The 27008-nt window shown below is 49.0% G+C and overlaps 4 protein-coding genes across 8 annotated transcripts; 3 read left to right on the top strand and 1 right to left on the bottom strand.

The window, feature by feature from the left end:
• Positions 1-394: 394 nt before the first annotated feature.
• ALG1 (ALG1 chitobiosyldiphosphodolichol beta-mannosyltransferase) lies at positions 395-12092 on the top strand. 2 transcript variants are annotated; one of them, XM_065683659.1, is made up of 13 exons: positions 395-611; positions 728-805; positions 1070-1173; positions 2710-2858; positions 3604-3693; positions 4358-4468; positions 5393-5514; positions 6578-6616; positions 7195-7254; positions 8774-8884; positions 10402-10516; positions 11478-11553; positions 11868-12092. In XM_065683659.1, exons 1-13 carry the CDS (start codon positions 410-412, stop codon positions 12000-12002), a joined length of 1392 nt encoding a protein of 463 aa, XP_065539731.1. In that variant the 5' UTR covers positions 395-409; the 3' UTR covers positions 12003-12092. The 2 variants fall into 2 exon arrangements, with proteins under 2 accessions (XP_065539731.1, XP_065539732.1); XM_065683660.1 differs by lacking the exon at positions 6578-6616.
• Positions 12093-14162: 2070 nt separating this feature from the next.
• EEF2KMT (eukaryotic elongation factor 2 lysine methyltransferase) lies at positions 14163-20217 on the bottom strand. Of its 3 annotated transcripts, none has more exons than XM_065683661.1 (8): positions 20036-20217; positions 19883-19945; positions 18814-18894; positions 18519-18620; positions 18212-18345; positions 17140-17447; positions 15345-15494; positions 14163-14643 (listed from the first exon to the last, which is right to left on the bottom strand). In XM_065683661.1, exons 1-8 carry the CDS (start codon positions 20111-20113, stop codon positions 14543-14545), a joined length of 1017 nt encoding a protein of 338 aa, XP_065539733.1. In that variant the 5' UTR covers positions 20114-20217; the 3' UTR covers positions 14163-14542. The 3 variants fall into 3 exon arrangements, with proteins under 3 accessions (XP_065539733.1, XP_065539735.1, XP_065539734.1); XM_065683663.1 differs by having other exon boundaries at positions 14163-14314; XM_065683662.1 differs by lacking the exon at positions 19883-19945.
• On the top strand, positions 20203-23172 carry NDUFB6 (NADH:ubiquinone oxidoreductase subunit B6). Its single transcript, XM_065683665.1, is given in 5 exon segments — positions 20203-20340; positions 20343-20534; positions 20613-20705; positions 21233-21277; positions 23015-23172. Coding segments are annotated over 5 exon segments (519 nt in total). The 5' UTR covers positions 20203-20220; the 3' UTR covers positions 23084-23172.
• On the top strand, positions 23167-25606 carry LOC136016455 (uncharacterized). 2 transcript variants are annotated; one of them, XM_065683664.1, is made up of 4 exons: positions 23167-23253; positions 23881-24059; positions 24362-24572; positions 25093-25606. In XM_065683664.1, the coding sequence occupies exons 2-4, from the start codon at positions 23899-23901 to the stop codon at positions 25354-25356; spliced, it is 636 nt and encodes a 211-aa protein (XP_065539736.1). In that variant the 5' UTR covers positions 23167-23253; positions 23881-23898; the 3' UTR covers positions 25357-25606. The 2 variants fall into 2 exon arrangements, 1 of the variants encoding a protein (XP_065539736.1); XR_010613603.1 differs by lacking the exons at positions 23167-23253; positions 23881-24059 and having other exon boundaries at positions 24110-24572; positions 25131-25310.
• Positions 25607-27008: the final 1402 nt, after the last annotated feature.

Raw genomic sequence — 27008 nt, 5'->3', positions numbered from 1 at the left:
CTGGAGAGGGGCTTTGGACAAGGGCCTGTAGGGACAGGCCAAGGGGGAATGGCTTTAACCTGACAGAGGGGAGACTGAGATGAGCTCTTAGGCAGAAGCTCTTCCCTGTGAGGGTGCTGAGGCACTGGCACAGGGTGCCCAGAGAAGCTGTGGCTGCCCCATCCCTGGCAGTGTTCAAGGCCAGGTTGGACGGCGCTTGGAGCCACCTGCTCTGGTGGAAGGTGTCCCTGCCCGTGCAGGGGGTTGGGGCTGGCTGGGCTTTACGGCTCGCCCCGACCCAAACCAGCCCGTACCAGTCTGTACCCCCGGCCCCTCTCGCCGCTCCATCTTCAGTCCCGCCCCACCTCCTCTCAGCGCGCCGCCGCAAGGGGGAGCCCCGCCACCTCCTCCCTGCCGGTGGCGCCGCAAGATGGCGGCGGGTGCCGTGGTGTTGCTGGCGGCGGCAGCGGTGGTGCTGGCGGCCTGGCTGTGGCGGCGGCGGGTAGCGGCGGGCGGCGCGGGGCGGGTGTGTGTGGCGGTGCTGGGCGACCTGGGCCGCAGCCCGCGGATGCAGTACCACGCGTTGTCGCTGGCCCGGCACGGACGTGACGTCGCGCTGCTGGGCTACCTCCGTGAGTGAGGGGAGCGGGGCAGCGTCGCCCGCGCGGCCAGGCCTCAGGGGCCCCTGCCGCGGCGGCCGGGTCGGTAGCGGGGGTCAGTCCCTTGACGGGTCTCTCCCACCCGGCAGAGAGCAGGCCGCACGGAGACGTGTTGCGGAGCGGGAGGATACGGCTGGTGCCCGTGACAGACGTGCGGGGGCTGCGAGGTGAGTGCGGGGCGGCCCCGGCGCTGCGGCGGAGCGAGCGGGGCCGGGGGCTGGTGTTCGGGAGGGGAAACGCGGTTTAACAGGGAAAAACCAACCAAGGTGGGGGAGTTAAGCCTCGTTGCCGGCGGCTTGTGCTGGTGCGCACGTTCCTGGTGCGTTTTTGTCGAGCGCAGTTATTTTAAACCTTTTCGGTTCTGTTACAATGTGCGCCTTTCTGCCCGGAGAGCTGTTACCGTGCTTACAGGGGTTTTTGTCCTTTCCCAGTTGGTCCAAAGCTTTTCCGGTATGCTGTAAAAGTCGTTGTGCAGGCAGTGCAGTTACTGTACGCGATGCTGAAGATAGATCAGCCATCCTATATTCTTCTCCAGGTATGTTTTGGGGCTAATTTTGATGAATAGTGCCACATTACAGGGTTTTTTTAGCAGTCTCAGACACATTCTAATTATTTGAGAGCTACAACTGGCCTAAGCAATGCTGTAAATTTATATCAGGTGATATTTTTGGCTCTAAACTTGGATTTTCTTGTTAACATGTCATGTTTGTTCTTTGGTTAGCTGTTGATCTTTCAAGCTTCCTTAGCATGGATAATAGTAAAGAATAAATCTAAATAGCAATATATGTGTATTTATTGGAGGGGAATATTGATCCTGATCCAGCAGTAAAAATTCAAAGTACCTACCAGTCCGTATAGGAGAAACTGGCAGTTCTGTAGTTGGTGAATACAGAATTGTTCATTGAGATTCAGTAGTGAGGTGGATCGAGAACTGGTTGAAAGGAAGAAGGCAGAGAGTTGTGGTCAATGCCGCAGAATCTAGCTGGAGGTCTGTGACTAGTGGAGTCCCTCAGGGGTCGGTGCTGGGACCGGTGCTGTTTAATATTTTCATCAGTGACCTGGATGAGGGAGCTGAGTGCACCCTCAGCAAGTTCACTGATGACACAAAACTGGGAGGAGTGGCTGACACACCAGAGGACTGTGCTGCCATTCAGCGAGACCTGGACAGGCTGGAGAGTTGGGCGGGGAGAAACTTGATGAAATTTAACAAGGGCAAGTGTAGAGTCTTGCATCTGGGAAAGAACAACCCCATGTACCAGTATAGGTTGGGGGTTGACCTGCTGGAAAGTAGCGAAGGGGAAAGGGACCTGGGGGTCCTGGTGGATAGGAGGATGACCATGAGCCAGCAATGTGCTCTTGTGGCCAAGAAGGCAAATGGCATCTTAGGGTGCATTAGAAAGGGAGTGGTTAGTAGGTCAAGAGAGGTTCTCCTCCCCCTCTACTCAGCCTTGGTGAGGCCGCATCTGGAATATTGCATCCAGTTCTGGGCCCCTCTGTTCAAGAAGGACAGGGAATTGCTTGAAGGAGTCCAGCGCAGAGCCACAAAGATGATTAAGGGAGTGGAACATCTCCCTTATGAGGAGAGGCTGAGGGAGCTGGGTCTCTTTAGCTTGGAGAAGAGGAGACTGAGGGGTGACCTTATCAATGTTTACAAATATGTGAAGGGTAGGTGTCAGGATGATGGAGCAAGGCTTTTTTCAGTGATATCCAGTGATAGGACAAGGGGCAATGGGTGTAAACTGGAGCATAGGAAGTTCCACGTTAACATCAGGAAGAACTTCTTTACTGTAAGAGTGACAGAGCACTGGAACAGGTTGCCCAGGGGGGTTGTGGAGTCTCCTACACTAGAGATATTCAAGGCCCGCCTGGACAAGTTCCTGTGTGATGTACTGTAGGTTACCCTGCTCTTGCAGGGGGGTTGGACTAGATGATCTTTTGAGGTCCCTTCCAACCCTTGGGATTCTGTGATTTGAAGTGATGTAACCTCAGTCATTTTTATTTTCCTGGTAACTGCTTAGTGTTTGTCACTGGACCTCAGTTTTGTGCTAGTTTGACTTGGTTTATTTCTTAGAACCCTCCCGGCTTACCTGCCATAGCTGTGGCCTGGCTAGCGTGTCTCTTCTGGAGAAGTAAGCTGATCATTGATTGGCACAACTATGGATACACTGTAATGAGTCTGAGCCATGGAAGAAATCACCCGCTAGTACAAATTGCAAAATGGTTTGTACGGTTGTTTCTTCTCCTCTTTATAAGTTACAACCTTGCTGAATTTAAAAGGATGAAAAACAGCTGGGAGAATATGTTGATATTCTAATGGCTTTAATCTGCCAGAGGTGAATTGAGATGAGATCTTCAGGAGAAGCCTTAAGCCTCACCCTGTGAGTTTTGAGGTACCTTCAGTCCAAACCAGTCTGTGAATGTATTAGCAGAGGGCTGTTTTTGTGAAGGATTTCTGGATTTTGCTGTGTTAAACTACTTTCTGTTTCAGAAAGCAGGTTCCTTAGAATGTCTTTGTCAAGCATCTAGTAAGATGATCTGATGAAGTAGGCAGTAGCTTTTATGTGCATGTGCAAACTTTGATCTTGTTATTATAATGTATTTATATGTACTGTGGTTTTTTTTATTTACTGTCTAATGCTGCTTTATAGTCCAGCTCATCTTTAAATGCCTATTTCTTGCTGAATCTAGTTGATTTTATGTAGATAAAGGCTTTAAAGGCTTTTGAGTGTGGTGTTCTTAGGCCTTAAAGGATAAGGAAATGATGGTGCAGCCCTTCTCATAAACTGATCCTGCCTCATTACAAGGAGTCAGTCAATAACTGGTGATTAAATTGCAGTTACTGGGAGCATCTGGGTTTCTTTTGGTTCTGTTTGGCTTTGCATCAGCATGTGCCATGGTGGGCAGTTGTTTGGCTTATACAATTGCCTGTGCCTGTGATTTCTAACTATGATTTCATTTTTGTCAGGTATGAAAAGCTTTTTGGACGTTTGTCTGACTATAACTTGTGTGTCACTAATGCAATGAAAGAAGATCTCTGGGTGAATTGCAACATAAAGTAAGTCACACACCTCTGACAAATGAGTATGCGAAATAAAATGAAAGAACATATTCCTGATGATTCTGGATCCAGAGGAATCATACAAAAGCAACTTTCCTAAGCTCATCCATCAGCACTGAAACACATCAGCTCAGTTTTGTATGAGGTTGTGGAGTGGGGGCATTCAAGAACCTTCATTACTCTTCATAAGTAACACTGCATTGATGAAAAGGTGGCAGGCTGGGGGTTGTGGAGGTTTGCTCCCAAGCTCCTTAGAATCAGAATGAAGCAGACATCGCTGCATTTCTTAACTTGTAGGGCAGACTAAGTGTTTTTGTTTTGCAGTCAGAAGGCTTTCAGATCATCATTATTAAGTTTCTCAGGATCAGTTACAAAGTAAGTTGAAAAGTCAGGACTACGATGCCTGCAGTTCTTACAGTTGCATTACACCCCTTGGATGTGCGCAGTAGAAGGGGGGGGGGCTTTGTACAGTAGTATGTCCACCTGGGTATATTCCAGCAAACTTCAGGAACACAGAAAGTTGTCAGACTCAAAAATTAATGATTTTGCGGGTTGATTTACTTAGTTACCTTCCGCGTTACCTTGTTGTAGCTTGTCACTGCGCCATATATATGTTGTTACATGAGTTCTTTACTGAACTTGTGAATTTATTCCATTGCAGGGCAGTAACACTCTATGACAAGCCAGCTGCTTATTTTAAGGAAACACCATTAGAACTTCAACATCGTTTGTACATGAAACTAGCTGAAGACTATGAGCCTTTTAAACCACGGTATGTGTAAGTCAAGTGTGCAGTTGCAGTCCTTAAAGGGATAACAGAGTTATTGCACTGAGTTACCAGAAACACTGTTGCATGGGGTCAGGAGTCACTGAGCACCAGCAGGCAGAGTGGGCTCTCTGCCCTTAGCCAACAGGTGCTGCTGTGCAAGTTACCTTCATTGTCTTTAGGAGAGGCCAGAGTAAGTGAAATGCTTGAACTGTGATAACACAGTGCTTGACGTGTGAAATAACAGAAGTGTTTGATTTTTGAAGCAGTTGGCAGAAGCACTGGGGCAATCTGTAGTAGGATCTCTCTAGGGTGGACTTAGCAGTTGTCTAGCTCCCATTGAGCTGGGGGACAGTGGCTGGCTTCATTAGTAGTATCTCTTCTTTTCACTGACCACAGAGAGTTTTCAGGATCTTGGTCTAAGAAGCATTAAACGTTCTCCTCTGGTTCTGTGTAGGATGTCTCCTATAGCAGGTTTATAGGGGAGTCACTTTACCAAACTAATTCTTGAAAAAGATGTGAAAGCTTTAGTGTGTAGTAGTTGGAAATGACTGCCACATTCTGAGTTCTGAGTTTGATTTAACACAATGCACTCTTGGCCTCCATGCTGTACTCTATGTTTGAAGCAGAGCTGGAAAGAGGCTGGCTGTTTTCTCAGCTTGTTGAGGAAAATGCTGTCAGAAGGTGGAGTGGTGCCAATAGCAGGAGTGTCAGGAGGCTCTTGGTAGCAACAGGAAAGAGTAAAATGGTCTCTCTTATGATCAGGTCTCTTTCTTTCTGCAGCTCAGTATTGTAATGACTGTGTTTCTAGGGAAGTTGAGCAGCAAACCTGACAAAGTGTTTGGAAATGCAGGTCAGTTCAGCATAGTGTTGCCTCTGTGTGTGCTGGCTGTTTGTGTAGCCCATCCTCAGAAAATTCTGTTTCCTTAGTACAGAGTCTGTCAGTTGGAGTGGTGAGAGATCAGCCTTTACAGAAGTGGATGGAAACAATGGACGCGTGAAGAAGAGCAGAACACGGCCAGCACTTCTCATCAGCAGCACGAGTTGGACAGGTGTGGAGACGGAGAGGGCTCTTTCTAATGTTTAGCCACTATTTAAAAAAAGAGAAAAGAAGGGCTGTTTGTACTTCCTCATGCTTGACACGCTGCAGAGGCACATGTCACCAGTGGCAAAATTACATTTTTCATAAAATCCTAGAATGTTTTGGGTTGGAAGGGACCTTAAGGCTCATCCAGTTCCAACCCCCTGCCTTGGGACACCTTCCCCTAGACCAGGTTGCTCCAAGCCCCGTCCAGCTTGGCCTTGAACACTACCAGGGATGGGGCAGCCACAGCTTCTCTGGGCACCCTGTGCCAGCACCTCAGCACCTTCACAGGGAAGAACTTCTGCCTAAGATCTCATCTCAGTCTCCCCTCTGTCAGGTCAAAGCCATTCTCCTTTTGACTGTCCCTGCTAGCACTTGTCCAAAGCCCCTCTCCAGCTTTCTTGTAGCCCCTTTAGGTACTGGAAGATTGTTGCAAGGTCTCCCCCAAGCCTTCTCTTGGCTGTAGGAATTTGAAGACAAGTTGTAAATTATCTATCTTGGTGACTAAAAATTAATTATTTGTAAAGTTGTTTTGTAATCGGCTCAGCTTCAGGAATGATTAGAAGAGATTTCCTACTTCTTTTAACTTTAATTCAGGGTATATTGTCTTGCATGATGGTGTAAATTAGATTAAAAAATGAAAACATTTGCTCCTTTATTTCTGATGATGTGTGGAAACAAATCCATCGCTAGTAACCATGGGCAGGGTTGTCTGTACCTCTGAGTTAACAGGGCAGTTTCTACCGTGAGTTACCTACCTTTAGAATCTAGAAAATTTTAACTTGGTAGCTTTGAGGGTGTGTGGTATTTGGGCTCAGTTGTTTGCCGTGTGGCCAGTAAGGTGAGCGAACAAGCACATGATACGGTTATAGATTTATGAGGACAATTACAGCAGATTTTTAACAGAAGCGTGGTCCATACTTCAGTCACATAGGGGAAGGTGAGGAAAGTTTTGGTTGTGGTTATTTAATGACAGTAATTCATTATAAATGATTGAAATATGAATTCACTAATAAAGCCTTCTCTTCCAGAGGATGAAGACTTTTCAGTCCTTTTAAAAGCTTTAGAAGGTAGGTGTGAAGGATTTAATCTCGCCTATTCCAAGGGGAATGGTTATACTCCGGACAGTTAGGAAGGGGTTTGCTAAAGAACGGTACATTCAAAGGTGTGTTGGATTAATTAGAAGTGGTTTAAGAGTTGTAGCTGAACTGGAGAAGTGCAAGGTCTGGATTCAATTAGAGTAGTTGTCACAGAGAATTGTATTTCTAGCTGGCTTGTTGACTGCAGTTTTCTAAGCTATTACATACACTATCCATAGGCATCTGCCCATATGAAAGCACCTTGTCTTACTTCATAGACTTTGCAGCTGCACTTTTGAACTTGATATATTGAAGCAGCTGATGTGGAGTAGTCAAACAAATGCTTCATGAATAGTGCATGTGAAATGGACCATCATTTATTTCAGTTTTAACACCAACATTTAACATGTTTAACATTTCTGAGTTTGCCCCTGTTTTACTAGGTATATGCTTTTAAAGAAATTACTTGAAGTAGGAAACTAAACAGTTTGATTTTCAGACCAAACCTGTGATGATTTTCAAACCAAACACTATATTTGTCAGCTCTAAACAGTATTTATCTTCTGCAGGTTATGAGCAGTACATCAATGAAGGAGTCAAGCTTCCACCTTTAGTATGTGTGATAACAGGTAATAGTTTATTTGCATTACAGTTCTCTCAGTGCTAATGCTCTGCAGTCTTCTAGACTTCACTGCCACTTCTGCACTGTGCTGACTCTTGTGTTGATGGTGAAGAGACAGGAGGGAGTAGTGATTTACAATTGGGCTGTTACAGCTGTGCCGTCATGGCACACCTTTAAAGAGGAGAAGCTCTCAGCCTCACTCTGTAGTACAGCTATGCATTACTCCACGCTCAAAAGAACTTACTCTCAGGATTGAGATGCTGCTGCAAAAGAAACATTAAATCTGATGTTTGGAGTGCTAAGCAGAACAGTTATTTAGTGCTGGAAAAGGGGAGCATCAAATGAAGTTTTGCCAAAGAATTACGTAGACAGAGTGAATGTTCCTTGGTTAACTTTCTCATTAAGATCAAACTAAAACTTGTGATTTTGAAGGGCCAATTGTACTGAGTAGATTTGTCATTAGTTGTTTGGTTATCACATGGCTATAGGCAAAATGCAGGTAAAACTGAGGAAATTGATGGGCTGATGAGGCCAGTTGTATGAGCTTGAGCAAGCCCGAGTGTGGGTCCTGCACTTAGGTCACAACAACCCCATGCAATCTCCAGGCTTGGGGAAGAATGGCTGGAAAGCTGCTCATGGAAAATGACCTCGGAATGATGGTCAGCAGCAGCTGAACACAACCCAGCTTGTGCCCAGGCAGTCGAGAAGGCCAACAGCATCCTGGCCTGGATCATCACCAGTGTGGCAGCAGTGCCAGGGCAGTGATCATCCCCCTGTACTGAGCACTGGTGAGGCTGCACCTCAAATCCTGTGTTCAGTTCTGGGCCCCTCATGACAAGAGAGGCATTGAAGTGCTGTAGCGGGTCCAGAGAAGGACAGCGGAGCTGGTGGAAGGGTCTGGAGCACAAGTGTGATAAGGAACTGCTCAGGGACCCAGGGGTGTTTAGTCTGGAGAACAGAAGGTTCACTGGGACCTTATCACTCTCTACAGCTACTTGAAAGGAGGATGGAGCCAGGAGGTGGCTGGTCTCTTCTCCCAGGTAACAAGTGATGGGACAAGAGGAAACAGCCTCAAGCTGCACCAGGAGAGCTTTAGATGTGGTATTTGGGACAATTTCTTCCCCAAAGGATGGTCAGGCATCGGAACAGGCTGCCCAGGGCGGTAATGGAGTCACTGTTCCTGGAGATACTTTAAAGATATGTGGATGTGGCACTTAGGAACATTGTTTAATGGACTAGACAAGGCTGGGTTAGCAGTGGAACTTCATGATCTTTAATGTCTTTTCCAGCCTAGATGATTCTGTATTGATGCAGATTCCTCTAAATACTGAATAAGACAGAAGTCTGTGTTCATATAGCTTTAAAGGGGACATGTTTTTTTATGTGTCTTTGTGAAGATTGTGTGTAGTATCCTTTTGGGTACCTGATATAACAGGAGTTTGTAGCTGTATAGGCATATGCACAGTCCACAGTGTTTTCAGTCATCTTATTAAATATTACACATATTTTTTCCTGTTTTTAAACAGGTAAAGGACCGTTAAAAGACTACTACAATGGACTGATAAACAAGCTGCACTTCAAACATATCCAGATCTGTACACCATGGCTTGAAGCTGAGGATTACCCTCTTCTGCTTGGTAAATAGTGGATTATGACACAGGCTTGAGAATGTGTGAGAAACTACTCAGCACATTTGCAGAGAGCTGTCAGAGACTTTGCACAGGAGCTGGTAGAATATAGTAAGTGAATGAAGTTGCTGCTTAGTGATGGGGTATTTGTGGGTTTGACTTGTACCAGCTAAATTTCTCTAACCTAGAGTTCTTCACTGTTATCCCAAGAAGTAGGTGTAGTACCTGAGTTGCTCTTTTAGCCTGTTCTTTGTACTCTGTTTCTTTTAACTGGGCTGGAATACAGTGTGCCCGTGGATGTGTATGTTCCAGTTGACTTTCAGGGTCACTTCAGTACATGAAATCATAAAGTTCTTGGCTGGGCAACCGAAAGTAGTTGAAATTCTGAATTGACACATCGTTGGAATAGTATTCGCTCAGCATGTTCATTGTACTAGCATAAAGTGTGAATAAGCTTAATAAAATAGTAAAATACATATTCAACTTGATCTGCATTCTGCAGGGTTAGAGCCTGCCAATTTCTGTGGCTGTAAAACACTGTTACTTGGTACTTTTTAACTAACATCTATAAAATCGTACTGTAGTGCCTCTTTTTTGAAACCACTTGAGCTGAAAGAGGTCGCTAGTGAGCCATGCAGTGATCCCTTCTGGATTGTGGTGGTGTTTTCTGGGACAGTACCTGTTCTTAGCAGGTGAAGAGGCAGAAAGGCTGATTTAAGATACCCGAAATGTTAAAATTACCTGAAATGTTAAAATTCCCTGAAATTTAACATGCACTTGTGTTTCTAAATCCTGACTGATGTTAGTCACAAAAGATACTGTGCATTTTTTCCTTCCCAAGTGCTTGAAATGGTGTCAGTGTGTGTGGTGCTGAAGGTAGCTCATGTTCAGCTCCCATCACCCACAGAAACAGGAAGGTTTGCAGTTGTCGTGGTTTAAACCAATCCACACAGGTCGTCCACTCACCCCCCCACCACCGACCCTCCGCGCTCCCGGAGGGATGGGGAGGGGAATCAGGAGAATGTAACTCCCACGGGTTGAGATAAGAACAGCCCAGTAACTAAGGTATAACACAAATCACTGCTGCTACCGCCAATGATAATATTGATAAGAGAAAATAACAAGAGAATACAATACCACCGCCGAACGAGTTCGACCCCCCCGAAGAGAGAGAGCCTGCCCTTCCGGGTAACTCCCAGTTACCTCCCTGGGCATGATGTGCTGTGGTATGGAATACCTCCTTGGCCAGTTTGGGTCAGGTGTCCTGTCTCCACTTCCTCCTGGCCTCCCCTCGTCCCCAGCAGACCATGAGACTCACAGAGTCCTTGGCCAGAATAAACATTACTTAACAACAATTAAAAACAATCGGTGTTATCAGCTCTCTGCCCAGGCTGGAAGTCAAAACACAGAGCTTGCACCAGTTACTAAGAAGGAGCAAAATGGCTATTGGTAAACCCAGGACAGCAGTAAACTGGCAGAGTTGCTGTGGGGAGTTCAGCCTCTCCTCTCTTCTCTTTGCTTTGCAGGCTCAGCAGACCTGGGTGTGTGTCTCCATAAATCATCCAGTGGTTTGGATTTACCCATGAAGGTGGTAGATATGTTTGGCTGTTGTTTACCTGTGTGTGCAATACATTTTGAATGGTAAGAACTCGTTTATGCTGCTACACTGAGTGGATGATGCAAAGCAGCATTTATATGAAGCAGGAGTTCAGTAGCTGCTGCATGTATCAGATGCCATCGCATTATTTTTGCCCTAATCTTTAAGTTTGTCCAAATAAGTGGCCGAAAGACAGGGTGAGAGGACTTCCGTACTGTAATGGTAGATTTAAATATCCTGACATAGAAGGGAGAAACGCTCTGTAAATTTAAATGCCTTCTTCATGCCATGTTCAAGAAATTATAGACAGGTTTGGGCTGGAAGGGACCTTAAAGCTTATCCAGTTCCATCCCGCTGCCACTTGCAGGGACACCTTTCAGTAGACCAGGTTGCCCAAAGCCCTGTCCAACCTGGCCTTGAACACTGCCAGGGATGGGGCAGCCACAGCTTCTCTGGGCACCCTGTGCCAGTGCCTCAGCACCCTCACAGGGAACAGCTTCTGCCTAAGAGCTCATCTCAGTCTCCCCTCTGTCAGGTTAAAGCCATTCCCCCTCGTCCTGTCTCTACAGGCCCTTGTCCAAACTACCTCTCCAGCTTTCTTGTAGCTCCTTTAGGCACTGGAGCTGCTCTAAGGTCTCCCCTTAAGGAGCCTTCTCTTCTCCAGGCTGAACCAGCTCAGCTCTCTCAGCCTGGCTCCAGAGCAGAGCTGCTCCAGCCCTCACAGCATCTCTGTGGCCTCCTCTGAACTCGCTCTGACAGCTCCACGTCCCTCTTGTGTTGTTGCCCCAGAGCTGGATGCAGGACTTGACCTGCTGCTCACTCTCTGGGGACGCAGCCCAGCACACGGGGGGGTTATGGCCTGAAGCACACACATGTCAGGTGTGAAGCTTGTATCCAGACATCCTGGATGATGGAGGTTTTGGGTGGCACTGGGCAACTTTTACTTGTGTTTGTCCCACTCTCTGCTTTTTTACTCACGTGTTCTTCTGTGACTTGTGTTCACAGTTTACATGAACTTGTGAAACACAATGAAAATGGTCTGATATTCAGGGACTCGGATGAACTTGCAGCGCAACTAAAGGTAAAGGCCTGACTTTTTTCTTTCCCACTAGCTGTAAGTGCAGAGGCACCACCATGTGAGCTGCCTTTCCAGACATGCTGTTACCTCTGTGTTTTGCACTCTCTGAACATACAGCTTTGCCTGGGGAATGTTACTGGCCTCACTTTTTGAATATGAATCTGAAGCTGGTTTAAATGTTGTCACTGTTATAGGATCAGACATAAGAGTGCTCTCTTCCTGCAGCATTGTAGTTCAGGGTTTGTGTTGGGGAGGCTAGAATGAGCCTAACCCATGATATGGTGGTGTTTTAATGTGGTTTTCCTTTTAACTTACAGATGCTTTTCTTGGAATTCCCTGCCCTGGAAGGAAAACTTCACAGCTTCAGGCAAAACCTCCGTGTGTGCAAGCAGTTGCGCTGGGATGAGAGCTGGGACCAGACTGTTCTGCCTTTGCTTGGGCAGAATGAGTGACTTTTTGTGGGGAGGAGGGTGTCAAAAAAGCTGATACCCTACTGTATCTGCCTGGATTTGCTCAACAGTGAATAAACACTTTGTATTGGCTATAGTTGCAGTTTTTAAGTACTTCATCTTAGAAGCAGTGTTTGCACGCACCTCTTCCTTTACCATTTCACCTTCTTGTGTGAGTACTCGTGCTGACTGCAGCTGAGGCTGCTTGCTATGTGCTGACAGCATTAGTTCTTGAGGGAAGACATGAGTCCCATGCTGAAGAACTTGAGCCTTACCATCTGCACTGCCCTTCCTTCCTTATCCCTTGGGATGAAGCTTTAGAAAGTGGGAGGGAGGTTTAGTTGCCCTAGGAACTCCTGTGTGCAAAATCTATTATCTGTGCTGCTTAAAGGTCACTTTCTGGTGAAGATACTTAAAGAACTATTACTAGATAGACCCATTTGTACAGTAAGCACTCTAGGAGGTGATGTGGGTAAGTTTTCTTCCAGGTGGGAGATGCCCTTTATTAGAATTACTCAGGCCGAGGCTACAGTGGGGATTTTAATTTTTCCAGCCAGTTAAGATCCCAGAACCATAGAACATTTGGGTTGGAAGAGACCCTAAAAATCATTAAGGATTCTTGGCTCATCTTGCCTAGACAAGCTCTGGCTATTCTCTTGTATGATTTATTGAGACAGAACCATTTTGTTTTAAAGTTGTTTTCTTTTTTACAGTGTGTACGAGAAGGTGAAAGCACAGCCACTGGTATATGGCAGCTTTATGGAGCACTTAGAGGAAAAGAGACCTTTCAGTGGATGTTGTCCTTGTACAGTGAAGTGAATGTGCCCATTTACTGTGAGAAAGAACATCAAAAGCTTCCTTTTTTGAACAGGTAACTAGAAAAGGACAAAATAAACCCAAAATATTTTATTAAAGTCCATATAACTTCATAAAAGGGTACTTTGCTTCATGAGTGCTACTAAGGAGAAAAATGACTGCTACAGCTGAACCCAGGACAGACACCTTCCAGTAGACCAGGTTGCTCCAAGCCCCGTCCAACCTGGCCTTGAACACTGCCAGGGATGGGGCAGCCACAGCTTCTCTGGGTACCCTTTGCCAGCGCCTCAGCACCCTCACAGGGAAGAGCTTCTGCCTAAGAGCTCATCTCAGTCTCCCCTCTGTCAGGTTAAAGCCATTCCTCCTTGTCCTGTCCCTACAGGCCCTTGTCCAAAGCCCCTGTCAAGGTTTCTTGTATCTCCTTTAGCTATTGGTTTTCAAGCACAATCCTTTCCAGTAGTTCGGCCATTCCTCTGTAGCCATCAATGTGCGCATGGAGATAAATTAAGCACATCCCTAATTAAACAGTAATGTCAAAAGCTTCAGAGAGGTTTCACCTTTCCATAATGCATTTTTTTAAATCCGAGCAAGCAAACTGTACAGAACTTTGAGTGACTTGAAGAATTTGGTGTTAGGGAGATAAAGGAGCTCCTGTGGGGGCTGCTAACACACATTTACTCCAGAAATAGCACCTGTGAGTTCTTACTTCTTGGGAAGAGGTAGCTAAAACCTGTGCGGGGTTCCTTCTGCACATCCTACTTACTACTAGTAGTCACGGCCTCCTTCAGCTTGAGGAGCAAGATGATTCTTGCTGAAGATGATTCAAGTTACCCATTGCCCACTTTCTCCATCCTACAGACTGAGGTGAAAGTATTTGTTCTTTTGAGTAGCTTTTAAAACAAGGCAAAGAAAAGGAAGTCAAAACAGGAGAAAGAGCAACATATTTCATGTTGTGCTTCAGGACCAGTAGTGTCCAACAAGAAAATGATGAATGGATTATGGAAAGCTTCAGAGAAGGTGAGGTCAGTTCTTCCTCGTCTACATAGAGCAGGGATACAGTGTATGATTCTGGTTTTGCTTTCTGGCTAGTCTGAGAGGATGGCTTGCCAATAGCTAGGTGTGAAAGTGACAGTCCTTACGTGACAGGAACGTGAATCAAGTTTATGTTATCACTGCAGAGTAAAGATGCACCTGATTTACAGCACCTGATTTACCTCCTCTTTCAGCTTTTGGCACTATCTGCTACATTCACTGTAGGCAGTTTTCATTACTCATTTTTAAGATGACCCAGACTGCAAGTATGCAGGTGCATAGAAACAAGTACAAAAAGACACAGACCATTACAGCTGGTTTTAATATTAAAAATGTATTTATTCCAGTGAAACACTGCTTTTTTTCCTTGTCAGTGTGAGATACTCATCCTGTGGTCCTGCAGACGTGCCTCCGTCAGAAAGCAAAACATGGTCAGACAAAGAAATCCAGTTCATTTCTGTTGTCTTCTACAGAACCAGAGCACAATATGATCAGGACTGGTTTTCCTATTGCTTAAGGTTCCCAGGTACCTTTCAGGGGCAGCAGTAATTCACTTGCTGGTAATTCACTTTGACAACAGCCCGTGCGTGAAGTTCTCAGTGCCTCTCCTGATGGTGTCTAGAACTTAAGATCACCTTGTTGCCAGGATGGGATATCTCCCGCTGCTCTGAAAACTGGAATTCTATTTGCCGAGTCTATATAAATAGCTGGAGAATAGTTACATTTGGCTGCACATCACAGAGGAAAACATGGTTGCTGTGGGCTGGAATAATCTGCCACCCAATCCCAGCTTTATCTGTAAGGATAAACACTGGGAATCAGATTTCTGCTTCATAAAATGAAGGGCAAAGGCTGCATGTCCAATTGTGTACTAAGATCTCTATCATGCTGTTCAAGTAAGCCACAGGTAAATGCTTACCAGTAACTTCTTAAACATGAACAGCAATGCTTCTGCTAAGCACTGGGCATGATTTTGTGAGTTAACCATGGGCTGCAGATTAGCTGCACCACTGGGAGAGGAGAGAGCTTTTGAGGAGTTTGTGAAGGAAAATCCCAAATCACTCCCTATTGTACTTCCTAGAATCATAGTTAGGGTTGGAAGGGACCCTAGGGATCATCTACTTAATCTCTAGCTGGGTTTTTTTAACCCTCACATAAAGGTTTGAGGCTGTATCTCCCTTATCACTGTGACAGTGCAGCAGGTTTTCCTCCTTTAAGCTTAACCCTTTGTTAGTTCCTTCTTGCCACCACACTTTGGATACATCTCAGGTTGGCACTGACAAACATGAATTGTGATAGATGGGATGGAGCAAAAAGCTAAGTTCCCATCTCCTGAGCAAATCCCTGTGGGAAAGGGACTGCTTTTAGGTAGAGCCCTCTTAAATCCAGTTCTAGGATAAAAACCTCATTGTTGGGCAATACCCATCATCAAAACCTGCTCCTGTTCATCTCTACTTGGGGAAAGAGGCCAAGACTGTTGATGAAAAAGGCACGTACCGAGTTGAGCCTGGAAGAGGTGATAGGTGTCTGGATTCCGGACTGTGGAAGCAATGTAGACCTCAGGAGGTTTTCTGTCTGCTCTGGAAGTGGAGAATTGCTGTAGCAGACCAACAAGGGCTCCAATGATCTCTGGATCATACACCACATCTGTACAAAAAGGAAAACATGACATATTTCTTGAGCATGGAGTAAAAAGCAGAATGGAAGCTACAAAACAAAAATATAAAATATTCGCCTTGCCAAAGAGTATGATTTTTGTATTCAGGATTAAAAATTCCCTAGAAGAGCTCTTGGAAAATGCCTCTATTTTGTGTGCTACGTCAAGTTGCCCTCATCTCTAGTATCACTAAAAATCAGTGCTCCTTATTGTAAAGGCACTGTCAGCTAATGTAATTAAGCCCAACAAGACAAGCAAAATCACTGAGCGTTGGTGTTCTGCTACAACTGTCCTTAGCAGAAACTGGGTTGTTACAAACTACATTTTAGAGGCTGATTGCAAAGGAGTTGGTTTGAACTGCAGCTGTTTTCATCTGAAATTGTTTCCCTGAGCGCAGAAATAGCAATGGAAGGTCAGGCTGACGATGAAGGCACAAAACATCAGCCTTACCAACCAGCACCATGATCCTGAAATGTGTCAGCCCTGCTGGGGACTGAGGCTCAAGAGGTGGTGGTTACTACACCCAAATGTGGAGGTATGTGCATGTACCACCAACAGACACCTCTGTTACTCTTAGAATCATACAATCAGCCAGGTTGGAAAAGACCTTAAAGATCACCAAGTCCAACAACCGTCCCCCCAGCACTGCCAAGGCTACCACCAAACCACGTCACTGAGGGCCTTATCTACACGGTTTGTGAACGCTTCCAGAGACGGTGACTCCACCACTGCCCTGAGGATCCTGTTCCAATGCCTGAGCACCCTTTGGGGAAGAAACTGTTCCTAATATCCAGTCTACACCTCCCCTGGCACAGCTTGAGGCTGTTTCTTCCTGCTCTATCACTTGTTAATTGGGAAAGAGACCAACCCCCACCCCACTACAATCTCAGGTAGCTGTAGATACAAGTTTTGATACAACATAGTAAGGGAACCTCCTTAGTAACTACTAACAGCAAACAGTAGATACATATTGATCACCTCCAGGTTTGAGCTGCCTTCAGGAATCCAGCTTGGGCTCTACAGTACAGCTGGTATGAGGTAACACTCAAAACCTGACTATTTTATAAGATTCACATATTTAATGCAGGATTTAATGCAGAGGCAGAATATTTTGTCATATTTCACCTGAATTCTTAGGTAATTCTTGCTTTGCAAAGCCCCAGATGAGGGAGTATAATCCTCTAGCTACATCTCAGAAATGTTCCTATTGCTACATTTTGCAGTATTAGGGTTTTTCTATATGATTCCTCTAGATTTATACATAGGGGAGATCCAAAAAGGGGTTGTGATTTGGCTTTTTGGTAGGTTGTTTATTTGTTTAATATGTTATCCCCCAGGAGAATACCAAGACGGCCCGTTAGTATTGATGAGGCGCTGAGCAGTGTTGGATTTATCATCTGTTTCTGGATCTTAAAACGTAGAAGGGATAAATAATTTGCTTTTTAATGTTACATACACAGCTGCTGAGCATCTGGAAAGACTAAATGATGAAACGGACTGGGAGAAGATCTGCCACACACCTCCAGACACAGCGATTGAGACAGGGCTGAGCACACCCTGCACACAGACACCTCTGTGCTTCCCCCTCTACCCTGTGCGATCACCCACCGTGAGGCACAACCAGGGGGAAGGTACCTGCTGCAATGATGACATCAGGTTGAAGAGCCAACAGTTGTTTTTCTGTAACTGAGCCCCACTCAAGTTCTGCAACAATTACTTTCGGGTTTTGGTGATTTGCTCCTTCTGCCTTCTGGCCTCCAGATTCCAGCTGGATACCCTGGGCAGCTTCAGGCTCCAGGACAAAGCCATTCAAACAGATGTTTTGCTTCAGCTGCTGGAGAACACGGTGGTGGTAGTCACTAAATATGTATGTCTTGGGATTGCAGGTTTTACAGATAGCAATTCCAGTGAAGCCGATCCCACTTCCTAATTCCAAGACTGTCCTGAAAGGTAAAGAAGTACTTAGCAGGACTCTAAGTGGAGTTAGGAAATCAAACCACCTACAATCTAAGCTTTGTCTCAGATAACAGGGACAGTTGGTGAACACTGAGGAAGCCATTGTAAGGAAAAAAATTAATCACTTGAAATACTGCCCCAAGCCTGTAGTACAAAGCGCTCCCACCATGGGGATGGGACATGTTCTCACCTGGTTTTAGCCTTCTGCAGCATGGGTGGCTCGATCTAACCAAGCTCTTTTCATACTCAGTGGAGAGAAACAGACACTCAGGTAGCACAGTTCCTTTCCTTGTGAGCCCCATATTTTAAATTAACTTAGATGGGTATTTCCTCAAAAGTGCCTGTCCCTCTCACCTGCTTATAAACAAAGCCCAGAGGAGGAGATCAGACGTGCACCTGCACATCGACTGTATAAAGGCAGATGGGATAAACCTCACCACACAGTGAGTGCAGTAGTTACTCACTAGACACTGCAGTAGCTGAAGTTGAGCAGCCAACTCCACAGAGCAGGTCAGACCACATGGTGTGACAGCTTTGATCTTAAAACCTGTCTTAAAAGCACTGCGAGGTCCTCTGCTGGATTCAAGTCTGACTCTGACTGTCAAGAATAGACCAGAGCAGCAGTTACCAGCAGCCAGAGGGTGTAGTCATTGTGGTTCTTTTGGAGGTACACTGTTAAGTTACAGTTGTGTGGCTCACTCATACTGTGAAACCTCTCTCTCCATCTCTCTGTCCATGCTTGTGTTGGTACCTGTTCCTGAAGCCAGAGGGGTTCTGCAGTGCCCACTCGGCGAGGTGCAGACCAGCCTCCCATGTGACGAGCCCCGTGGTTCCTTCAGAGATCACTGCCACACTCTCAGAAAGGGTGACACACTCTCCTGTAGGCTGCAGACACACAAGGCAGCCAAGGTGGATCAGCACAGACATGAGCTTTAGTTTACAACCCATATTAGCACCTGGGAGAAGGGAGGAAGCACTCCAGGGGTTACTGTTAAAGCCAATTATTGCTTACTTCAGAGGATTAAAGTGATTTATAACACTGCAGCATTGGCTCTTACCAGCAAGTAGTGTTTGTAACAGTGAGTAGATTCTTCTTCATTTAAAATAGCTCCCAGTGCATCGTACAGTTCATCTAGGGGCTCAGCTGCAATGGATTCATGCTGCGGGAGACAGAACAGGCTGGGTTTGGGTAGCAAATTGTAGTGAAACAGGAAACATACATTAAGTCATGTTTTAATACACTCTGCCATTAAGTTTTATTCTGAATGCTGTGGTTTGTTGTTACACAAGGTCAAACTGGCCTCTTTTCAAGGAAAAAGATAAGTAAGTTGAAAGGAACACCAGAAGCATTACCTTTTTGATGAGTTCAGTTAGAAAGCATCTTCTGTACCGGGCTGAAAGGGGATATTTCACACACAAAGGGTGGAGAATGGTCTAAAACAAAACCAGCAATTGAAGCCAGTTACCAACTGATGATTTTACACCAGATAGGAAGGGTCTAGGGAAAAAGCAGGGCTCTTTGTGTCACAAAGTGCATTCTGATTTAGTCAGGAGCTAGAAAAAGTGCTGCTGAGCCAGAAAAGGAAATTGGGTGACTTCTGGTTGGTTTTCTAGTTCCAGCTCTGTGGCAGAATATGTGGTTTTTCTCTTTTTGGAAAGTAAATAGAAAAACCAAGTGGAAAGAGAGACTGTTTTGGTCTCTTCTTCCTCTTGCTTTTAATTTTTTCTCTCTTCCAGAGAGGAGCAGACGAGGTCATGAAGATCCACTGACGGGCTGGAGCAGCTCTGCTCTGGAGCCAGGCTGAGAGAGCTGGGCTGGTTCAGCCTGGAGAAGAGAAGGCTCCTTAAGGGGAGACCTTAGAGAGCTCCCAGTGCCTAAAGGGGCTACAAGAAACCTGGAGAGGGGCTTTGGGCAAGGGCCTGGAGGGACAGGCCAAGGGGGAATGGCTTTAACCTGACAGAGGGGAGACTGAGATGAGCTCTTAGGCAGAAGCTCTTCCCTGTGAGGGTGCTGAGGCGCTGGCACAGGGTGCCCAGAGAAGCTGTGGCTGCCCCATCCCTGGCAGTGTTCAAGGCCAGGTTGGATGGGGCTTGGAGCAACCTGGTCTGGTGGAAGGTGTCCCTGCCCGTGCAGGGGGTTGGAGCTGGTTTTGGAGCTTTAAGGTGCCTTCCAGCCCAAACCAGTCTGGGATTCTGTGATTAAAGACATCTGTGCTCAGGCACATGGGTCTTAATGCTGGCGCTAAAAACACCTAACAGCAGGAAGAGAAGGAAAACTGCTGCTCTGCCGGGCACAACCAAAAGCCGTGGCTCTGATCTTGGTAACGACGAGCAAACCCAGCCGCGGGCAGCGAGCTCTCGGCTCCCCGAAGATGCACTAGGCAGCCCGGGACCCGCTGCGACACCCAGCATCCTGCCCTACCCTGTGCAGAACATCCAGGAGCAGAGAGGAGTCCAGCGAGGCCCGGAGGCTGTGCTCCAGTTCCTAAAATACGATAAATAAAGGTGATGATGCTCCCCCGTAGCCCGCGGCGCCTCCCGCCACGGGCAGCCGCCTGTGCCCGCTGCTCCGTACCAGCCACGGGAAGGAGCGGAGCTGCCGGGCCGCCAGGAAGCAGCGCTGGAAGCGGAGCCCCAGCTCTGGCCCGGCCATGACGCCTCAGCTGGGTCTCGAACCGCGGTTATCCGGTAACGACCCTGCTCTCCGGACAGAGCTATCCAGACCGGCGGGGGGCACGGCCCGCCCCTGAGCGCACCCTGATGACGCCACCTGCGCGCCGTGAAGACGTCATCGCTGTGCGCCTCGGCGAAGGACGCGGCGCCCGCCCGCCGCCGAGAGCCGGGTTAGGCCGCACCGGGAGCGTGACCGGGGCTGGTCGCGGCGCGGCGGCGCCATGACCGGTTACACCGAGGACGAGAAGCTGCGGCTGCAGCAGCTGCGCGCCCTGCGGCGCCGCTGGCTGCGGGACCAGGAGCTGAGCGAGCGGGAGCCTGTGCTGCCGCCGCAGCGGCTCGGGCCGGTGGCCGCCTTCTGGGAGCGGTTCCTGCGGCCCGGGGGGCTGTGGCGGCAGCAGGTGAGCGGGCAGGGCCGGGGGGCGGGGGCGGTGCCGGGAGCCCCAGGCCGGGCCTGACGCGCGTCCCGCTGCCCGCAGGTGTACAAGGTCTGCCAGACCGGCGGGTTCGTGCTGGGCCGGGTCCTGATCCCCGCCTGGGTCATCCTCTACTACGTGAAGTACCACGGCACGGTGCGTGTGCGCGAGCGGCGCGGGGGCGCGCGTTAGCCCCTTGCAGGGGCGCGATGTGACAGGAGGGTTGGCGTTAACGCGCCGGTTCGGTGCCTGGTCCGGTGGCGCTCTGTGCTCTGTGCCCCCGGGTTTCTCCTTGCTTGGGTGGCACAAATGTGTATTCCTGGGGGGGCTTCCCTGGCAGTGAGCAGCTGTGACCCTGCTGGCTCCTGTGAGCTGGGAAGCTGGGTCCTACTCGTCGCTTTCCCGCAGGAGCGGTGACCCTGGCGATAATGAGGCTGGGGGGGGTGGGGGGGTGGCCAGTACGCTGCTGGTGGGACAGACCCCTTTTGCTCATACCCTCTAACCTTGCCTGGGCGGTGTTACCCTTGGGTATTGCTTTAACTGGTGGCGAGAGCCTGGCTTAACCAGCCCTGCACTTGGTTGTGTCTAGAAGGGTCCTTTCCCCCATGCTGGAATTCCTGGGTACCGCCTCTGGGTAATGCTCTTCTTCCTTTCCCCCTTCCCTCTTTTCTCCCGCCTTCCAGAAAAAGCCTCTCGGTATCATTACGTCAAACCCACGGATATTCCCAGTAAGTCTTTAACACTTGTTTTATCTCCCAGCTTCGTAAACCAGGCGGGAAGGTGGTGACAGGGGATATGCCTGATCCCATGGGCAGGACAGTTGCAGTATGTTGAAGGAGTTTCCATCCTGACCTCGGAGCTGTCCCTGTTTCAGCAGGATATTTGAGTACCTGGCTAACAGCACTGCCCATCCTGGGAGGAAAGCACACGTTCCTTGTGGGAATGCAAGTGTTAGTTACAGCACAACAGCGACCTTGTGAAGGATTTGGGTGTTTGAAGCCCCTGGGAAGGTGGGATTAATGCATGGAATGACACCAAAGGGGTTCTACTTCTCTTGTGGGAGCTGAGCTCTGCTGTTTCTGATAGTTGCAAGTTTTTTGCTTGACACATCCCTAATTGTGCTTTATGTAAACTAAAACTAAACAGTTCCATCCTTAGTAAGCACAGAGCAGCATGCTGAAGGTCAAGCTGTGAGCCTCAGGCTTCAGCCTAATTACTCAGCCTAATTCACTTGAGTTAGATCAGCTTGGTAGGCCAAGGCAGAGCCTGAAGCTGTAACAGACAGCACTTGAGCACCAGATATGTTTCAGAGGGGTTACGTGGGTCCTCACAGGCTGCAGGGCGTGGGTTTGGAGGTTCATGTAAAGCTGTTCTCTGCTGAGGGTGGCTGTGGCATCCAGAGGGACCAGGACAGGCTGGAGAGGTGGGACCACGTGAATCCCATGGAGTCCAAACAGGCCAAGTGCAGGGTCCTGCACCTGGGTCATGGCATTCCCTAGCACAAACACAGGCTGGGGGAGACTGGATTGAGAGCAGCCCTGAAGAGAAAGACCTGGGGATGTTGGTCAACAAACAGCTCCCCATGACCCAGCTTCATTGAGTGCTTGAGCCCAGAGCTCCCCATGTGCTGGGCTGCACCCCCAGAGCGTGAGCAGCACAAGAGGGAGGGGATTGTCCCCCTCTGCTGTGCTCTGGAGAGACCCCCCCTGCAGTCCTGATCCAGCTCTGGGGCAGCAGCACAAGAGGGACATGGAGCTGTTGGAGTGAGTCCAGAGGAGGCCATGGAGATGCTGCAAGGGCTGGAGCAGCTCTGCTCTGGAGCCAGGCTGAGAGAGCTGGGCTGGTTCAGCCTGGAGAAGAGAAGGCTCCTTAAGGGGAGGCCTTAGAGCAGCTCCAGTGCCTAAAGGGGCTACAAGAAACCTGGAGAGGGGCTTTGGACAAGGGCCTGTAGGGACAGGCCAAGGGGGAATGGCTTTAACCTGGCAGAGGGGAGACTGAGATGAGCTCTTAGGCAGAAGCTCTTCCCTGTGAGGGTGCTGAGGCGCTGGCACAGGGTGCCCAGAGAAACTGTGGCTGCCCCATCCCTGGCAGTGTTCAAGGCCAGGCTGGACAGGGCTTGGAGCAACCTGGTCTGGTGGAAGGTGTCCCTGCCCGTGGCAGGGGGTTGGAACTGGATGAACTTTAAGGTGCCTTCCAGCCCAAACGCATCTGGGATTCTCTGCAGTACTGTCAGTCCAATATACATTTTTAAACCAAGACAGTTTTGGAATGTTTAGCTGCTGTTCTGTAGCTGAATAGCCAAGGCAGGTTTTGGATCATGTGGCTGTGGTGTGATATCAGCACCTGGGGAAATGCTGAGTGAATGGGGTTGTTTTGTGTGAGTGGATGGTGTGTGTGTGGAAGCTGAAGTGAAGGCCGGTGCTGGGTGCAGGGGATGTTCTCACCAGACTCGCTCCTTCCCTCAGGGTGACAGAATTTTAGAGACCGGAGAAATTATTCCACCCATGAAAGAAGAACCTGGTGAGCACCACTGATGGCTAAAGGCCGATTCCATCCTTCAGCGAGCAAGGCGAGAACTGCAACTGCTCCCTTTCTTCTATAAAGGAGCCTGTGTTCTGCAACACCTCAGCTTTTCTGTCATTTACTTTCCCCTTAGTCCACCTGATTCCAGTTGCTACCAGTATGGGAGTTTCTGCTGCCTTTGGTGAGGATTATTGCAAAGTGCTGGTGATTCCTCACCCGCACATCCTCGGGTTTTTATCTGACTGACAGGATCTGGCAGCAGGATAACATGGGCCTCATAGTAGCAGGAAGGGTGCTCTATTCCCTTGGGATTGCTCACAGAGGGGGTCACGCACAGCAGCTGTCCTTTCCCAGCCCTTCTCCACCAACCGGTTGTGATGCAGCCTTCCAGTGAAGGCCTCCACCTTCATCATCCCACTTCTCTGTCGAGAGCGGGGAGCAGAAGTGGTGCTGCTGCCAAAAATCCTTCCTTCTTTGCACTTTAGCACTTTCTCCTTTGTCTTCAGCCCTGAGTTGAGTCTTCCCACCCTCACTGGCCCCACGTTCCTGCAGAACTTCCTTCTGGGGAAGACTGGGTTCCATGACCCTTATGGATCCCTTCTAACATGAGATCTTCTGTTATTCAAAGTATTTTGGTGGCTACTTTGGGGATAGAAATGGTTCAACCAGCAATCTGAAGGGTTAACCTGGGGTCCAGAACCTCATGGAACCATGTGTGAGCAGTGTTTGTGAGGTCAAAGTGCTAGGCAGGAGCCCCCCCACCCCGCTGTGCCTGGGTTACAAGCCAGAGCCCTTGGAACCCTTCCAGCCACACACCAGCAGGACCATGGCCAAGGCCAGTGTGGAAACTCTGCTGCAGCCCACTGAGATAAGGGGGCCAGTGGAGCCCCCAGCAGGAAACCACACTCAGCCTGCGTCCTCCCGGGCCAAGCTGAGCCTCACTTCTTCCCAGAGCCTTGCTGAGCCCGTGTCCGTCTCCTTCCTCAGGTAAAGGCAGCTCAGGAGGGATGGCAAGAGGGGAGTGACATGGAGGGGTGGGCTCAAGGAGCTGTAGTGTCCCGGGCAGGGGGATCTGGAGGGTCAGTGGAGGCTGCTGGGAGGCACCTGGGAGTTGGTGCGGGCTGTTGAGGAGTAGCAGTGGGAGTAGGGGAGCAGTGGGGTTAACAGAGAAGTTGTTAACAGGGGTGACTGAGACCTGCGTGTCCTTCCTGTGGCCTTGGGGGTGGCTGCCCCATGGCCATGGGGGTCTCTGTCCCTACCGGTGCCCCATGGTGTATTGGCTCCCCCAGCACAGAGTTCCCCATGGGCGCTGCTACTCCACACCACTGTGGCCTGAGGCGCACCTTTGCCTGCACCAACTTGCTGCTGCTGCTCAGCCTGGCCGACGATGAAGAGGCTGACGATGCAGAGGAGGAGGATGATGCAGACAGGAAGGCTCCCCCCATCCCCCCTGCACACCGACCAAGCTCTATGGATACCACCAAGCCCGCCACCCCGCTGGTCAGTGACTGCTGGGGGTGTCCCACCTCCCTGGGGTCCCCTGACACCCACTAATGAGACACTGGTTGGGGTGCCCCACATCTCCAAGGTGTGTGTGTTTCCCCCCGCCTCCTCCTCCCCCCACTTCTGCAGTGCTTGTGAGGAAATGTGACATCCCATGGGGGCACCCTGCACCATGAGGATGCCTGATGCCCCCAGGGCTCCCAGATTCCCCCAGGGAAGCCCTGGTACTTCCTCTAGTGGGAGCCCTCTGGGACTACAAGGAATTCATAGCTCCCTCAGGGTCCCAGGGACATCCCCACAAGGTAGCACCCTTAGAGCCACCCCTGATGTCACACATCCCTGTGATATGGTGCCAGGGTGGCTGTTGTAGGCCATGGGCTCAGTCCCAAGGACTGGTGTGGATCAGGTTGTGGGTCCCCAGGGCCACCTGGGCATTTTGGCACAGATAACCCTCCCCAAGCAGAGGGAATGGATGCCTCTCCCTCACCTGAGGGGGTCAGTGTCCCAACCCCTTCAGCAAAGACAGTTCAGGACACAGAGCATGGCCATGTGCAGTTGCAGCGGGAGCATTCATCACCATCGCCTTGCCCATCCCACTGAAGAAGATGGCACGTGGTGCTCAGCGAGGAGGTGCAGACACCACCCCAGTAACAACGTGCTGGAGCCTTGCAGTCCCTATGCCTCTCCCCAAATACAGCGTGGCTCTTCCCTGGGGCCTTGGCTTCAGTTACACGCCTCAAATTCTTTGAGTCTTGTTTCCCCCTTGTGCTATACGGGGTGATGTGTTATCTCCACAAGGAAACCAAAACTCTCCTGGGGTTGTACAGTATTGTTCCCTTCCATGTCCTTTGCGTGACACACACCTTACACACAGGAACATGTAGTAGTACAACTTCTACATAACTTCCTTCTTAGATCTCTTCTAGCTAAGAAAGATCACTGATCAGTGATAGATCACATATATATAATATCTACTCAAGAGTCAAAAAGACTCTTAAGCAGCTGAAGGAGATGGTGGATGACCTTCTCTCTCAGAGGTGGTAGACCTGGGCCATGACTTTCTGCCCAGCCCTTGGGAGAGCTGCTGGGACCCCTTTGTTCCTCAGGCTGCAAATGTGAGGGTTGTGGGCAGGTACCAGGAAAGAGCCACTGGCCAGTCCTGAGCTGAGGTAAGGATGGGGGCAAGTGCCCATGACACGCGTGGTGTCAGGGGCAGTAAGGACTGGGAGCCCTTCCTCTCTCCCACCTCATGCACCTTGAGCAAGAGCTGCTGGTTCCAGCACTGGCTGCAAGAACTTGGCTGAGAAGCCTCCCCATGTGTCCTCTGGTCCTTGTCACCACTGGGCATCCCGTCCTTCATGCTGGGTGAGCTGGCTGTGCTCCCGCTTGGCTCCCAGTTCCTCCCACCCCACACAGTATCCCTGGTAAACTCCTTTGCTGGAGGAAGAGATACTGAGGATACAGAGCCTGTGTCTGCACTGACATACAGGGGAAGTTGTGAGGATCCATGTGGCATTTGCTTGTTGGATCTTGACTATGGGGCTGGAGGTGCTGCAGCCTGGGGTGCTGGAACAACTGGCTGATGCTCTTGCAGAGCTGCTCTATCAGCTTGGACAAGTCATGATGACCAGGAGAGCCTTTGTGACTGGAGGGAAGCAAGTTGCCCTGTCATCAAGAGGCTTGGGGTGACACAGGCAGCAATAGGGCAGACACAGCTTCACTTCAGTCCCCTGGAAAACCATGGAGAGAGTCCTTCCAGAAGGCACAGCAAGTGGAGGAGGAGATGGGGAACCGTGCCTAAAAAATGTGATGGCTTTGGTGATAATGTGATGAGGTTTGGTCAGGGCAGAGCAGGCGGTGACCCTGACTTGCCTCCCACGAGGCTTTCAGTACTACTCAGACATTGCTTACCCAAATGCACTTCCCCAAATTATTGATGCTCTGCTGTGTTGGTGAATGTTTCTCTTTATAATCAATGACACAAATAGGAAGTTACCTGGAGTGAGTGGAACCCTCCCTCTTGCTCCGCTGCTCACAGGTGAAGATGTGATGGTACAATTTACACGCCTCAGTTTCTACACCTAAAATTAGGTGATGTGAACCGCAGTTCATGCGACTTCCCAGCAGCTGGAATTCAGCCACTGCTTGAAATCACTGTGTACCTGGGTGAAGTTAGGTTTATCCATTTCTTCTACAGAGAGAGACACGCTGATAAGGTAATTCCAGCCAGGAACTCCCCTGTCACGCCAGAAGAGCTGATGGCAGCAGCGGGTTGTTTCAGGCCATGTAGGTACAATATTGAACCTCCCACTGAGCATGCAGTGACTCCACCACTGCCTCCTTCACTCCCTGCTACCCAGTGATGCTTCTTACATCTCCATTAATAATCATATGCATAACAAAAGCGGCTTAATTCAGTTGCCCACGCATATG

This window comes from Lathamus discolor, chromosome 6 (assembly GCF_037157495.1).
Source record: "Lathamus discolor isolate bLatDis1 chromosome 6, bLatDis1.hap1, whole genome shotgun sequence".
NCBI lineage: Eukaryota > Metazoa > Chordata > Aves > Psittaciformes > Psittacidae > Lathamus > Lathamus discolor.
Note: the sequence above shows the minus strand (reverse complement) of the source record. Positions and strands in the feature narration are given on the sequence as shown.